Source organism: Brachionichthys hirsutus, chromosome 2 (genome assembly GCF_040956055.1).
Source record: "Brachionichthys hirsutus isolate HB-005 chromosome 2, CSIRO-AGI_Bhir_v1, whole genome shotgun sequence".
In the NCBI taxonomy this organism is placed as follows: Eukaryota; Metazoa; Chordata; class Actinopteri; order Lophiiformes; family Brachionichthyidae; genus Brachionichthys; species Brachionichthys hirsutus.
In genome coordinates, this window is record NC_090898.1 from 10,185,157 (window position 1) to 10,201,348 (window position 16,192).

Sequence of the window (16,192 nt, forward strand, 5' to 3'; positions counted from 1 at the left end):
TGTATTTGACAGACACTAATTTCACTGTGATTGCAGTTTCTGAAGTTAGGATACTGTAGAGAATCACTAATTAGATCACAAATGTTAGATTGTCTTTTATAATGCAATTAAAGGCTAAAAATACAGCTTAAAAATATTTTGAATTTGCTTTCAGAGAAACCGTGGGATCTTACTCGGGGTCGTTGGGACGGACGTGCCTGTCTCTGAGCTGCTGAAGACCATCCCCAAATATAAGGTACTGCTGATGCTGATTATTCACGGCTCTTTCCAAGTCAATAATAACAGGAAAATTGCACATTGTGTGTAAAATTGTTTCCTCAGAATGTACCCCCCCCCCCCCCCCCTCCAAATATGCCCTGTGCTAATACTTTTTACTTGATGATCTGAAGCAATTGATTTGGTTAGAGGTTTGACAAAGACCTTGATTGGCCCAGATGTTTACAAACCGGGGACAAATTTGTCTTGCATCTCTTAGATGTGTGTGTGTGTGTATTTTCTTAGTTGGGCATTCATGGCTACGCCTTTGCAATCACCAACAATGGGTACATCCTCACCCATCCTGATCTACGTCCACTTGTGAGTATTACTTCCAGCAGCTTTCAAATGTTCCGGAACAAGTAAACTGAGTATGAACGTTATTTTCATAAGAGATTGGAGTTCAAATGTATTAAACCATTTTACATGAGGCAGAGAAATACCAGTTACAGAGTTCATGTTAAGCGAATTACTGATTTCATTTTTGAACTGAGGTACTGACTGACACACACACAAAAATAAATCTGTGTATTTGTGTGGGTGCTCCGTGTGTCATGCGATGCAGGCTTGTCGGCTTGTATGCAGATGAGGAGAGTGTGTTCCAGGTCTCCAGTGTGCTGTGAATAGACAGAGGTGCAGCTTCTGAATGGCTGTGATTAGCTCTATTGTACTCACTCAGTCCTCTCACGAGAGAATGAGGGGAACGAGTGCAGGGGGGAGGGAAGGGGAGATGGAGGAGTGGAGGAGAGCAGGCAACCTGCTTTAACTCGGACCAAGGAGTTGGGTGACAAAGTGATTTGATGCTGGGTGAAAATGGACAGATGTGTAGAATGAACGGAGTGCAGCTTATATACCGTCATTGTTTTAATCGATTGGCTGGACCTCTTGTAAACTCGCAGTTTGTTTAATTTTGTTGTATTATGTTTAAGATTGTCTTTGTTTTATTTTGTTAAAATATATCCCGATTAAATGTAATGTAAATGTCAAAAACATAACCTCCTTGGCGGAGGTAATTATTACTCGGTTTTGACTAAACAATTTGTCCACATCACCTTAGATGAATTTGTAGTGTTTCATTTTTCTTTATATCTCTATCTGTGCTTTTGCATTCACTGTGTGCATCCAGTATGGAGATGGAAAGAAGCGAAGGAAACCTAACTACAGCAGTGTAGATCTGTCCGAGTTGGAATGGGAGGATAAGGACGATACGGTTGGTCACCTTTTGTCATTCTTCATCAAGGATCATCATTCTGCGCAATAATTACAAATATGATGTTTGAGTTTTGCTATGATCTTTCTACTGCTAGCTGAGAAATGCCATGGTGAACAGGAAGACAGGAACCTTCTCCATGGAGGTGAAAAAGAGTGTTGACAAGGGGGTGAGTATTTTATGCACAATATGCACAATAACAGACCATCAGTTGCATTTATGAGGGTCCCAGATGTTGTCCCACAGACTAAACTCTGCATGGTGGGGGGGTTGAGCTCGGCAGAGTGATGAACGTGGTTGACTTGGTAATGGTGTTTTGTTTCAGATTTAGTTTGCTCTGCTTTCCTGAGTGTGTGTGTGGGTGTGTGTGTTTGTGTGTGAACACTTTATCTCCACCAAACACATGTTGCTGAATGCTGGAGAGACATCGGACTAATGATCCTCTATTACTACTTGGTTATTTTGGAGGGGCGTTGTGGTGTGCCTGTGTGTGTGTATGGGCACACTGAAATGTATAAATACGCAGCTTCACAATCTTTATTGAGAAAAAAAGAAAAGAAAAAAGCATCTACAGAATAACAGGTCACGCAACAACGAGCCAACTCCAGCCTGCTCTCCCTGAGGACCACTAGATGGAGCCAGACTGCAGGGAATCACATCAGACAGCTGCTATTTCTCTGTAGCGGATAACGGAACAGACAAATCTCTCATTTCAGAAACGTGTACTGGAGTTGCATAATGATTACTACTACACAGACATCAAAGGGACTCCTTTCAGGTACGAAAACTTGAGATGGAGCACATCCGTAGTCGTCTTTGCACAACAAACGACATTCACAAATGACTTGTGTATTTATTATTATTATTAGTCTCGGAGTTGCTCTTTCAAGAGGCCATGGGAAATTCTCCTTCAGTGGGAATGTCACAGTGGAGGAAGGTAAGAAATCCTCTCTTTCCCTTTCTCTTCTAAGCTCCACACACACACACAGATTAGCATCCAGTTGTTCTTTCTTGTGTATTGTGTGTATCTATCATGATCAGGCGTGACCTGTCCTGCCTTGTTGTGTGTCTCGTGTGAGGAGTTTAGTAATGATGCCAGGTGATCATAGAGATGTAGATCAGGTCAGGTCTGGATGTTGTCCAGTGTTTAAGTTCTGAGGCTCGCTGGATGTCTTTCGATCTGTAATCAGGAAAATTACACAGATCCTATATTAATTTGTATATTTGCTATACAGTCACTTTTATAAACAATAAATGTGGAAAAGTAAAATATTAATAATAAAAATAATAATTAATGTTCAAATATTAGTCTGGGTGGGGCAATACGGCCAAATATCAATGTATTTTATCAAAATAACATGTGACACACACACACACACACACACACACACACACACACACTCACCATCAATATGGTAAAAAGTACGACACACCTATGCAATCACTGAAGAAATATTTAACTTCCTGTCCAATTGTGGTTCTCAAGTTGATTATTGTAACATAAATAAGTGTGGGTGTGTGTATGTGTGTGTGTGTTTGTATGCCTACGTTAATGTCTAGCTTCATATTCATGTGGTGGCATTAGGGGGTTTGTGTTTGCTCCCGTGTCTTTCTTTAAACATCCTCCAGAGCCCACTGAGCATGACTTGGCTCTTCCTGATCTAATCAGTCTTGTCACGTTTATTCAAAACTCTCCCTTTTATATTTATTTCAAAATGTGTGCATTCAGGGTGTAGATGTCTATCAAAATTATTATGTGTTTTTGCTCATTTATTTTGAGATGTATAACCTAGTTCTGTTTCAGGGCTTCATGACTTGGTGCATCCTGACGTGGCGCTGGCAGATGAATGGTGAGCATATTTAAACTACTATTGGCTTAATTTCTGACATGTCATTATCATCCTTTATTCAAATGACAGTGTGATTGGATTATATTCAAATTAACTGCGTAATTATGACAAAACAAAACTATAATGTTATTATAGTCCATTAGTTATATAATAAGAGCTTTTGGAATTGCAGGACTTTGACTTGATGGTTTGTGTCACTCGATGACTTGTGGTCACAAAGTCTGGGAACCAATCTCTAAACAAATTTAAGTAAATGCTTTTCAAGTTAATGTTTATAGATGGGAAAAGCGTCTTTGTTTTCTTCACATTTAATTCAACATAGATGCTTTGGAACACAAAAGTAAATGAAAACAACAACCAGATTATATGACAGAGGTTGAGTCGTGATTACAATCACATTCATCATGTTTTTTTTTAACAACCTGACACCACTTATGGCTTTGTTGCATGTGTTTGCAACCAATGCCCCTGTTGCCCCTTCCTTCTCTGCCTTGCAGGACATATTGTAACACAGACGAGCACCCAGAGCACCGATACCTGTCCCAGATAGAGGCAATCAAATCCTACCTCAGTGGACATGAGCCAAGCCTTCAATGTCAGTTATCGAAACTCATCTGCAATCCTTCCATTTCTCTCATCTGTAAATATTTCAATCGGTCATTGTTCAAGTGTGATAGTACGAGAGGGCATTAAGTATATATTTTCTTTATCAGGCGACAAAGAGCTCATTCAGGAGGTTCTCTTTGATGCGGTGGTGACTGCCCCTCTGGAGGCCTACTGGACGAGCCTCGTACTCAATAAATCCGAGTATGCCACTTCCTCTGCTCCTCTTTTTCCATATTTATATTTGCAATGTTACATATTCAACAGGAATTATGCAGTCAAAGGTCTCTGAAATGGTAATCCTGGTGCCAAAGCCACAGACTACTAAATCTTTAATGCTTCCGTTCTTTTAAATTATGGTAATTACAAACTCACAGCTATGGACTAATGCAGGTTTCTGTATGTGTCTGTTTTCTATGCAGGAACTCTGACAAAGGGGTGGAGATAGCCTACTTGGGCACAAGAATGGGCCTGTCCAGAATTAATCTGTTTGTGGTGCCTGACAAACTCACAAACCAGTAAATAAGCTGTGTCTGTCTATTTGTATATTGATGTTTGGGGAGTGTATCTTCTGCATCAGGCTCACCTTTGTTTTCTATCTGCTTCAAGGGACTTCCTGACAGCTGAGGACAAGGAAGGGGTGTTCAACGCTGATCACTTCCCCCTGTGGTACAAAAGAGCAGCAGAACAAGTTCCTGGGACTTTTGTCTACTCTCTGCCTTTCAACACAGGTTAGTTGTAAATGTCAGTTGTCAATAAGATAAAAAACAAATCCTCCCAACAAAGCCAAATGTTTAGGAAGAAGTGAGTTATTCTTTCCTTTCTTTTTAGCCTTACACAGAAGTCATTATTAGTGGGATATCAGGAAATGTACCACAAATTGTGTGGAATTTTACTTAAAATAAAGCATGTGATGGGTATGAGATGAAATCAGTAAAACCTATAAGGTCATTCCAAACACATTTTACATAATGCATAAATAAAACTCTGAAGACCTTTTTTTTCCAAATTTCCTCCATCCCTTCTTTTCCTGCTTCACTCATATTTGGTCTTTTCTCCCACTATGCATCTCTACCTCCCCTTACCCTCTTATTCATGCTGGGCTGTGTTCTTGTGGACAGGACTGATTGCTGTGGGTTGAAACAAGATATGTTAGGAAGAGGTTCAGCCCTTTCCATAGTGACTTGGCCAGAACACACACACACACACACACACACACAACAGACTAAGGCACACACAGGCACCTCACTCACACAGTTTAACTACGTCTCTAAGAAATGGTTTTTATTCCAAAAGGGAGACTATTTTCTCATCTGTCCTCAGCCTCAGACATTCCGCATGTGCCAGCTAATGCAAGTGATCTGAAAGCCTCTTATTTACTTGTCGGACTTACCTTGGATGCACTCTCCCTCTCAGGACAATGTCAGTTAGCTGTAGCCATGGAATAATACTCTGTGGTATTAATGTTCACTGTTTCGCGCTCCAATCACCCTGTGGTCAGTTCAGAACTAATATACAGAATCACGATATGACTCTAACGTGAACTCTGTGCGTGTGTCTGTGCATGTTCCGATCATGCGATCTTTCATGTGTGTGGCTTAGGATCAGAAAATAAGAGCGTTGTGTTGGCCAGCACTGCCATTCAACTTCTGGATGAGAGGAAATCGCCCATAGCTGCGGGTAAGTTGGGGACACAAGCAGCTTTCTCTTTCTCACACGTCTGTATTGCAACACTTTTTTTTCCTACAGAGAAAGACTGTTTTCTTGGTCGACAGTTGTCTAGCCTACCTCATTTCCTTCATTTTTGAGTTGAAATATTCACAGCCCACATACTCTGACTGTGTTGCTTTTCTTGTCTGTGCTCTGGCCCCTGCATGAACACATGGTATGAAGAAGGCTAGAGCACAACACAGTCATTTGCATGTAAGAGTATTTATGCCGAAATATATTAATAGAATCCACTTCCCCGCCCCCCTCTTATTCAAGACATATTGTGGCCTGGAGGTTTTCACTGTGGATCTCACGGCGCATGTCTCTGACTCAGAAGCCCCACAATGTCACACCTGTGTAATGCAACTTGGTTTAGTCAGTCAATTAATGGCATGGATGTTACTGTGTTTGCCACACATTTGATTTAGGAGGGAAGTAAATCCAGATTAAATGGAGGGAATGGGCAAAAAGAAGGAAGGCAGAGAAATGGATGTATGGTTTCACATTTGTTAAGTTGTGATTAACTATAATTTATTACACACCTCCCCCAACAGGCACAAGATGACGTCGTTATTTTATCTGTCATGCAACTAATACAACACAGATGAGGACGACAACTTTGAATTGAGGTATAAGAAATTCACAGGAATAATTTGGAATAGTTTTATTTAAAAATCAATCTTTATTAGAGCTTTGTAAACATTGATCAAATAACAAATATACAAAGATAAAATAGAAATGGTAGATCATTTGTTAGTGGTATATAATATGTATAGCATCATAATCCTTTCCACTTCCCAACATATGTGGCATTGCATTAAAAAAATGTCCCATGATGATTATCTATGTAATATTTAATGTCAACAAAACGAGAGCCTTTTAAGCCGTAGAGGAATCAAAGACGGAGATCTGGACGGACAAACAAGAAACTGAAGGAGAAACAAAAAAATCTTTTGGGAATGCAATAACAAAAGGGCACAGGAAGGGAAAATTACTTCACGGTGCCTGAATGTGTTGACATGAAAGCAGTGCATTGTGGGTACACTTGGCCTTGGGGAAACCATTGGAGCAGAAGGGCAGAGATGGGAGTGTATGTGCAACGCCACTGCACACATGCATACAGTGTGCATCGGGTTTCTGGCACATGGGGACACGAGCAGCCCACAATTTATACCAGCCACAATTATTTGACCCTGTTCACTTTTGTCTTTAAAATATAATTTCATCCGTTCCTGTTATGAAGCGATCCAAATCACTTGTGAGTAGGAAGGGTCATCTTGTTTTACATTCACACTGATGACGATGATTCTTGTCAGATCAGTGTGGGCCTGTAAGGATGATTTTATGTACGGGAGGAGAGCTGTAAGCTAGAATGCAAATTTATTGCGGGCCGGTCGGGGCCAGTTTTCACTGCCCTGTGGTCCACTGAGCTGTAGAGTTGTGAATGCTTTAAACCCGCTAACCTAATAGGACAGGCTGATGACGTCACGGGCTGCAGACCCTGCAGACATTGCTTGAATCACAATGTTTTCACATGTGTACAAGTGTGTGTACCAGCGTGCTCTTTTGGGGTTTGTTTTTGTGCTCACAAGAGGCACGTTCAATGAGTCTGCTGCCATCATATACAGAGCCTTAAAATTCCGGTCAGGTGTTCAGACCGAAGGCATATATTCATGTGCCTCCACACCATTGTGAGTTAGACAAAATTGACCACCGATGGCATATTATGGATATGTAGGGAATAACAGGTGCTCATATAGTGTACACAACAAGTTCTCTGTTTGCTTGTCGTAGAAGCTAAAATCATTGACTGAATGTTTCCCATTTTATTTCACATATAATAAAATTCTAAGAGACAGAAAACTGATTTTCCAGTGGCCTGATATTGTATTATGTAACACCTGTATATAAGTATATAAATGGCACAAACACAAACATGATATTCAAATTCCTCTTTCACAAGCAGCAGAATATTCATGTCACGTACAAGCCACAGTATTTTCATGGTAATATGTGTGTTTCACCATTTGTTCTTAATGGATTCGTCACCATATTTCTGATTTTGACATTGTAATTTTAAAAATGGAAATTATGAAAAAAAAAGTGGTTAAATATAAAGAATGATATTTAATAAGTAAGAGACCCCTCATTCGAAGATAAAGGTCTGCCTTTCGGGGTGCATACCTTCTGAAATTTGTTGCCAGTATACATACAGCACTTGACACTTTAAGTGTTCCCCATTATTTAATATAATACATACTAAAGGACACGATCACCATTATGTGACCAGCATTAACTCACAAACAAGATTTTACTCATCTTAAAAAATGAATATCTAATAGTTTGTGTCTGTGTAGGTGCGTGCAGCAGGTTGATAAATCAGACTTGCAAACCTGTAGAGTATCAGAAAAACCACAAGACAGAGCCCGGAGTTTGTTTTTGTTTTCATTTTTGTTTGTTTCATTATTGCTTCAACGAATTCCTCATCTTCATTTCAGTCATTCAAAAATATCCTTTAAGAAGACATAGATCCACCTCAAAACTCATTATTAGGCACAAACAATCTTTAAATATGTGCACACACTATTACACAACACACAAGCTCACTTAAACACAAAATGAACACTGATAGAAGTCTTTTTCTCAAACATTCACGAAAACAAGGCAAACAAAACTAGAGTTAACAGACAGCTGCTGCTTACTAAGAGTTATCAACATTATCTTAGAATCAGACTGAAAAATGACAAATGACCAGAAGACAAACGCCAAAATCTATTTTTAAATATTGAAGCTTTACTATTATACCAAGAAATACACAGTTATAAATATATAACAATTTATTCATATCGTTCATAGGTAGTTTTCAGACAAAATATAATGTATTTATTTTGGATTCTTTGGCCTGCCCCTCAGACTCCAATATGATATTCTTCTCATCAGTGCATAGTCAAATACATGTAAAGTGTAGCTACCCAAGTCTCAGTAAGGAGGTGAGCATACACACAGACCTGAACATAAATAATCTTTCATTCATTTTTTTTCTCACAAACATACATTTACTATCACACACACACAGGACCAAGAGAGGATCGGGTTAAAGGGTTGAGGCCCAGGTTTTAAAGCCAGGGTTCGTGTTCCTATCTCCTAGGCGATGGCGTTCTCCAGCGGCTCCTTCCCATCTGCTGTGGCATGATCTGCCCTCTTCGCTGCTGCCAACTCCTCGTTTTTCTTGAGCTCTCGTTGATATTTGGCCATGATGGCAGCGTAGGCGCATCCGTACACTGCTGCAGCCAGCATCATTAGACACACAATCCCACACACTACTCCGGTGATGATCACTGTGGCAATTGCGTGGCGCAAGTTGACAGGGCGCTGCTTCTGCTTAGTTTCACATTCCGGCAGGCTCCCTCCAGCTCCTCCTCCAGCTCCTCCTCCACCGCCTCCTCCTGCCCCACCGCTAAAACTCTCCGTCATTCCCATGGGGACATGTAGCGCATGGCTGGAGGGATGAGCATGGTTACCATGGGTGTGGCCTCTCAATAACCTCTCAGACTCCAGGTGGTGTATGTTAGCAAACAGGTAATGGTAGCTTGTGGTCATGCAGGCGTGGAAAAGCTGGTAGGGGACTTTCTGCAGGTCTCTATCCCTCATTTCTTCTGGTTGTGTGCAAATCACCTCATCCACCATTCCACCTTGAGATCAGAGTAAGATCAGAGATTGTTGAGATGAGACAAAATGAGGGCCAGGAAGGAAGAAGGAGATGCTCTTACCATTTCCTTGTTGGAAGCCCAATACAGATGAAGATATAATCATCATAGCTGATGCTTACCCAACCTAATAGATAAACAGATAAATGTGTGCTACTCTGGGATGTAAATGTGTTTGTTCGACCTCATGAGTTACTGTGATAGAATTGAGACTTCAGTCACTGCAGCCAATGATCTGAGTTTGTTGGAAAAGACAGTGAGTCAAGACTGTATCAGATTCTCTCTCTGTCTTGCAAATCTTTTTTTTATTTGTGCATTCACATCAAGTGTGCTTGTTCACGCACTTCCTCTGTATCTGCCTGGTTAACCACTAGCTTTCTATTAAGCACACATCCTTGGATCTTGGTCCATTGTTCTGTCTTGCAGTAATTAGAATTTTAAGCCTTTTAAGACAAAGCTTTGTTACCATAGGCATGTAGGCGTGCAAGCAAACTCCAAGTGAGCCCAGTTTTCAACATGCAATGGTTTTCTTGTCACCTAATGCATGCTAAGTTTGTCCTAGCATGGAAAATACCACACTCTACACATTAACCTTTAAACATTGCTTTTACTTTCTCTGGCTGGAAAGATCACCACTAAGATTATAGGACACTTCTTTGCTAAGTTTAAGGTCAAATCAGCAGTGACGCTAAATAGAACTGTAAATCATCTCTGTATCATCTAATATCATTGGATGCAGATGCAACACAGTCTACTGCAGAGCTCCTAAAGCAACCTTGCATCCTTTTACAGCTACGCACCAAGAAACACACAAGCACACGGGCAAGTAGGAACAACATGTTAAAAACAAATCAGGCATTTCCCAGCTAAGGCCCAGATCTACAGTACCAGTGGTCTCACCTTTAAAGAGGTAGGTCTCCATCCAGAGTTTGAGGTTTATGAGCTGGCAGTCACACCTCCAGGGGTTTCCTCGTAATGCAAGACTGTCCAGGTAGGTCAGGGCTTCCAACAGGGAGCGATCCAATCGTGTTAGCCTATTGTGCGCTAGCCCAAGGTGGCTAAGGTTCTTCAAACTGTCTCCCATTGTAGTAGGGAAACCCCACAGGCTGAAGGCAGAGACACGGCAGGAAGACAAGTCAAGATGCATCGTAAAGGCTAAACAATAGCAAATCTGATTGTTGCTGCTTCCTAGTGGCCTATTCCTGGATGTTTGCAGCTGAGAGGTAATGTTGGGTCATGTAAGTTTGTCCGTTGCGCTAAAGGCCTATACAGAGACGCTGGATCCAGGATGTGTTCACTTGTATGCATGTATTTATTTGACACAAAGTTGAAAAAGTCACTTTCAAACCTCATACACATCCACAGACACACCTACTCCCAAGCTATACTCATGTTCACCGAACTGGGCAGCAGACACACACATGCATACAGTGCTCACCATAAAGGCTACCTGTCTTTAATACTGATCTACTCCAGGTGTGCCACCTAACCTGTTATGTGAGAAGTCAAGATGTGAAAGCGTGTGGATAGATCCAAACAAACGCTTGTCAAGCTCTCTCAGGCTGTTGTTGGCTAGGCTGAGGCGCTGCAGAGTCCGGAGGCCCAGCAGAGCCGTCGGTGAAACAGATGTTATAGAGTTATTGGACAGGTCCAGGATACGGACGAGAGGTACTTCTCGAAAAGCCATTGACCCGAGCCCTCTGATCCGGTTATCTTGTAGATACAGTTCTTGCGTGTCTGGATGCAGTCTTCGGGGGATGTCATATAGACCTTTTCCACGACAATCCACTACTCTGGTGTTGGTGTTGCAGCTACACTCCTTTGGACAACCCTGCGATAACGACAGGATGGAAAAGAGGGTGCACACCAGTAACGCTGTGGAGACAGTGGACACAATATCAAGTTAAAGTCACTTTCACATCAGAGCTGATTGGTCCGCTTTAAACGGACCAGAGTTCGTTTCCTCAGATAGTCCGCTTCGTTTGGGCAGGTGTGAAAGTTCATTCGAACTCTGTTGCAGACCAAACAATCGAGCTCTGGTCCACCTGAAAATGTGGGTCATGGTTTGCTTGCAAGTGAACCCTGGTTCTGTTTGTATGTGGTGTGAAAGCTCACTGGACGAAGCACAGGACCCAACGTACGTAGTAAGGTTATACAAAGTGCAACTAGGGTAGAAAGTACAACACGCACTCCAAAACAAAACAAACACGGGAGAGGGAGGGATTTCTCCTTCTATTTTGCCCCTTTCAACCACATGATTCTCAGAAAGTAAGGTGGGCTTTAATACTCGGTTTGAAAGCAGATCCGCAACAAGTGATAAATGCAACAATGTTGCGACTTTCAGATCGATCGATCGAGATTTTGCTCAGATAGCACTTCTTTCCTCCCGCCCTCCCTTAGACAGTGAACTTTGGTGAGATACTGAAGCCCCATAACCCCTCACCCACACTCCACCCACATGTAAATCCATACACAGCATATCCTGGTGTCTGATAACCTTTGAGATGACTTCATGTCCATTTCTTGTGGCGCATTACAGCGGTATTTATAGCTCTTGCTGGACTGGCTTGAGCTTGATGAAATGAATCTCAGACCCAGGCCTGGACATGCAACTAGCTCACGTCTTAGAATCGTAGATCTTGTAGACATAAATTAGCTCATCTAAGTCCAAATCCATAATCACAACAGCTCAAATCTCCTTTTGAGCAGGGCAGCAGCCCTTTAGCTAATTGCATTTTTTTTCCTCAAATTGGAATGATTACAATTTCTCCTGTGTCAGGTGTTACATTTAATGAGGATATTTGCCTTCGCATGTGGCATCACTGCAATTTATTTCCAGTCATGTTAGGAGACACTACACAGCTATTAACTAAAATAACCAAGCAATGATGATTTGAAAGAGAAGATCTCTTTTTATTAATTTCTTTGGTCACAAAACACTTCGTTGATGTTTAGCTTGCTCTCGTCCACCTAAATGCATCTGTGTATGCAAGATTAGATTAAATCACACGTGTTTACACATTTGTGCAGTGCTCATAACATGCACACATACATGGACGCGCATAAACAGCATCAGCTCAGTGGAGCGTTGTAAGAGTAGCCCTAGAATGAGGTCAACACATGAGAACGGTTCTTTGCTCTGATATGTCCCTCCAGGTACACACAGACTTCACAATTACATAAATACACAGCCCACAACTCATGCCACTTTATTTCAGTTTGATAGTAATGCTTCTACAACAGAAAACACTTCTAGGCAGTGGTGATGAGCAACCATGACCATAAACGTGTGAATATCTTGTTGATGAGATTCCGAGTAACGGAGTGCCTACCTCTCATATCTGCCAGTCGTCCTTGGGCTGTTTGCCTTCAATCTTCTTTTAGCTCCCTTTATGGATTCTATTGGATGTCATTGGTTGATTATCCATTAACCATAATTGAGGTTGAGATTAGCTGTCCTGTCCTCTCACCTGTGTAAGATCAAGTGGTTAAAATGTAATTTAAAAGGCAGAGATCAGCAGCAGAAACCTCGGTTACCCTCAGGATCACCAAAGCCGACGACATGGGCTTGAAACCCCCATAAGAGCCGATATTTGTGCCGAGCTTGCTGCCAGCCAGTCTGGGAATCACTGGAGTAAATGAGCTCCCCTCTCTCTCGCTCTCTCTCTCTCTCTCTCTTTCTCTCTCTCTCTCTCTCTCTATCTGTAGCTCTACCATTGTCTCTCAATCTCTTTCTGCACACTTTGCACTGTTTTCATGCTGATTTCTGCCTTCGTTTTCTGCTCGCTCCCTTCACAAGCTTCATTAGATTGTATTTTTGCGCCTCTAAATCAGCACTGTGAACCCTCCCTGTGGTATCTGGATATCGAGGGAGTGGACAGGTGCACCTCTTAAAATCAAAATGTAAACACGAGCTGATATTCTTAACACCTCTTATTGCTCCTACAATGGCCATACAAGACAGAATTAGACCTCTGTGTCTGCTGAAGTACTTCAGCACACTGGGAACACAGTTGGAAGATGCCTGCTGCTGTGGCACACACCGACGATATTATATGTGAGGCATGGGCAGAAGGGCTGGCAGAACACGCCTCCAGCACAGCAACACAAAATGCACACATACACACACACACACATCAGGATATTAAGCTGTTGCAGCAAATTTACAGGGATTTGTTATAAATGGATTGACTGTTGAGCTTATATAAAAACATGGGGGTTGCTTCAAGGGGAACGGGGAAAAAGAACAAAAGAGGAGACAGGAAGAGACGGATGATGAAATCAGTTTTAACAATGAATATGATTAAGCTTACTAGCCGACCTTGACTTACCCTCACATTTTCTCCCTTGTCAATCCATGTTTATATCCTTTCTCCTGCTGGAGGGGATGACAATTATTTTCTTTCTTTCATGTTATGAAATGTATAGTTGCATTTGCTAAAACATTGATGTATGATTCAGTGGCTTAAAATATTAGGCAAAATGGATTGTCAAAACATGCCTTGCTATTCCCTCATTGCAGATATAGTAGATTATTACCGTGCATATATCCTGTGAGACATTTCATAAAGACTTTAGGGTGCATTTCAAAGATGCTTTTCCATCATTTGCATATTTTATTTCCAAATTCAACTAGCTAATTAGTTCTCACTGCATTCTGCAACACTTTGGGAAAGATTATACATCTAAGCATGAAAATGGTTAGCTTTATTACGCACGTATTCATATTGAATGTCTTATACATGCTGTGAACCAGCCTCTATCTTGTGTACCATTTTCTGGGTATGAATAAAGTTAAAATATAATATTTGTGTCTTATAACTCTGTTTTGGAGTAGAATTGCTATTCGTCAGTCTCTGTTTTGAGTATTGTCATACAGATTGCTGGCGACTTTCATAATAGCATCCTGTCCTGCTCAGTAATGTTTCTTAAGATCTTGAATCAATTCACCATTAAACTGAGCAGCACCTGTGTAATTCACTACAGGTGATCCTCACTTACCGGCGTACTCATTTAATGACGGCGAGGAGCGGCGACGGGCTTTCTGAAATGTAAATGTGTTTTGCGATAAGAAATCGCTGTTACGACGGGTGGGATACACTGGCAGTGGAGTTTTGAGTGCGTATGTGCACAGGTACAGTATGAATGGCCTACACGTATGCAAATATAAGAAAAAAAAAATCATTCATCATATCCGCTTTATCTGCCGTCCGGGTCACGGGTGTTGCTGGAGCCTAATCCAGCGAGAGGCGGGATATAAACCGGACGCGTCATCAGGTAATTACGGGATCTTTTAGCGACGGAACATAACTGTCGCTAAGCGATGACCACCTGTACTAAACTTTTGCATCGTTGCACCCCAAACAACAATGTTATTTGCTTGTGAGATTTGATATGTGTTTTTGATGTGGCTTGGATGTGAATTTTTGTGCTCATACTTATATATAAACCAGTACACACCCTTGCTACAGTACATACAAGAGACCATGCTAATTAATATGTATGTTTATACAAATCCGTATTGGAACTCCAAATTCCTATAGGATTTGAACCACTTGTCATCCCTCCCTGCCTGTGGTTACACTGATGGGAGATTGGTGATGGGGAGGATTTGGAGATGATTTTGTATCTCTTCATCTTTGGATTTATAAACCCAGCTCAGGATATAAACGGCCCCAAGTTCTTAAATCCTACCAGTGAAAATGAAATTTCCCCTCATAGTATAGAAACTTCAGAAATGTTACAGACACAAATTTTGGCTTTTGTATTTTGTTTTGTATTGTTTGGGACATACTTCCAGATAGCACCTTTAACTTTTAGTAAATTTTCACACAACAAAACCTATTTAATGGTCATATTGCATTTTACCATATTCTTAAATAGCTGTGCCATTTTTCACATGTAAACATATTTGATATATTGTTTTAGTCATATGAATGTCTGATATCATGTTTCAGAGAAGCTTTTGTTTTAGATATATTTAATCTTCCATTTATGTAATGTTTTTTTTAATTATGTGCAAATATTGCAGTTTCTGTGTGACAGCCAAATTAGACTTCTTTATTTTTGTTCCTTCTATGTTAATATTTCCATTATTTTTACATCTTCTTCTAAAGCGGATGCGCCTGTATCCATTTTATTGGCTTCAAGATCTACATTCTCGCTGGTTTTATACCATGTGTGTTTCCACTGCTGTTGCCCAGCATCTTAAATTAGCCGCTACTCCTGGGTTTTCCATGTGGGTGTAGAAATGGTGGGCTGCTGAAAGGATCTGGCAAAGCTTATGATGGGATAATCTGCACCTGTTCCTCTGGGCAAGGGCTAAAACAGGCCACAGCAGCCCCTATCCATACTTAAACAATTACTCAATCACTCTAAAAAAAACAAAAAAAGTGCAAACCGATGGAATATGTCTCACTGATGATGGTCTCTTCACAGTCTGACATGTACTGATGCTGTCTGTGTTTCTCTTTTTCATGCAGTCTACCTGCAGATTCACTGATTGTTTTTTTTCTTGATAATACAGTATTATAGAATGATACAATCATGCAAATGTCCCTCTGGTGAAGCAGCGGATTAGGCAGTAAATCAATGTCAGAGTACTATACTCCCACCAACTAGCATGCAACTTTAACATATTAAAATTAATACTTATCCTAAAATACAATTCACTATGAGGCAGTAACAGTACAGTATTGTGTGTATGTATAAGGTGACATATAAGAAGAATTATTATATTAAATATCTACATGGCATATTGCATTAAATTATCAATTTAAAAACTGGCACAACAATGACGTCATTACCTTCAGTGCTAGTTCAACAGCAGAAGGAATTGCTGAGTACAGAATGTGGGC

At 40.9% G+C, this 16,192-nt stretch overlaps 2 protein-coding genes across 2 annotated transcripts in view; one reads left to right on the forward strand and one right to left on the reverse strand.

Moving 5' to 3' along the window:
* Positions 1–16,192, forward strand: part of cacna2d3a (calcium channel, voltage-dependent, alpha 2/delta subunit 3a) — a 73,298-nt gene that overhangs the window by 44,206 nt on the left and 12,900 nt on the right. The window contains exons 15-26 of the mRNA XM_068753052.1: positions 155–235; positions 502–576; positions 1,382–1,465; positions 1,563–1,634; positions 2,182–2,243; positions 2,335–2,402; positions 3,270–3,315; positions 3,813–3,910; positions 4,029–4,122; positions 4,341–4,436; positions 4,528–4,649; positions 5,521–5,598. Coding sequence (XP_068609153.1) covers positions 155–235; positions 502–576; positions 1,382–1,465; positions 1,563–1,634; positions 2,182–2,243; positions 2,335–2,402; positions 3,270–3,315; positions 3,813–3,910; positions 4,029–4,122; positions 4,341–4,436; positions 4,528–4,649; positions 5,521–5,598 — 976 coding nt within the window. The remainder of the gene's footprint in view (positions 1–154; positions 236–501; positions 577–1,381; positions 1,466–1,562; positions 1,635–2,181; positions 2,244–2,334; positions 2,403–3,269; positions 3,316–3,812; positions 3,911–4,028; positions 4,123–4,340; positions 4,437–4,527; positions 4,650–5,520; positions 5,599–16,192) is intronic.
* Positions 7,492–14,972, reverse strand: LOC137904265 (leucine-rich repeat and transmembrane domain-containing protein 1). Its single transcript, XM_068748426.1, has 5 exons — positions 14,918–14,972; positions 12,668–12,694; positions 10,826–11,210; positions 10,236–10,441; positions 7,492–9,320 (listed from the first exon to the last, which is right to left on the reverse strand). Exons 1-5 carry the CDS (start codon positions 14,970–14,972, stop codon positions 8,773–8,775), a joined length of 1,221 nt encoding a protein of 406 aa, XP_068604527.1. The 3' UTR covers positions 7,492–8,772.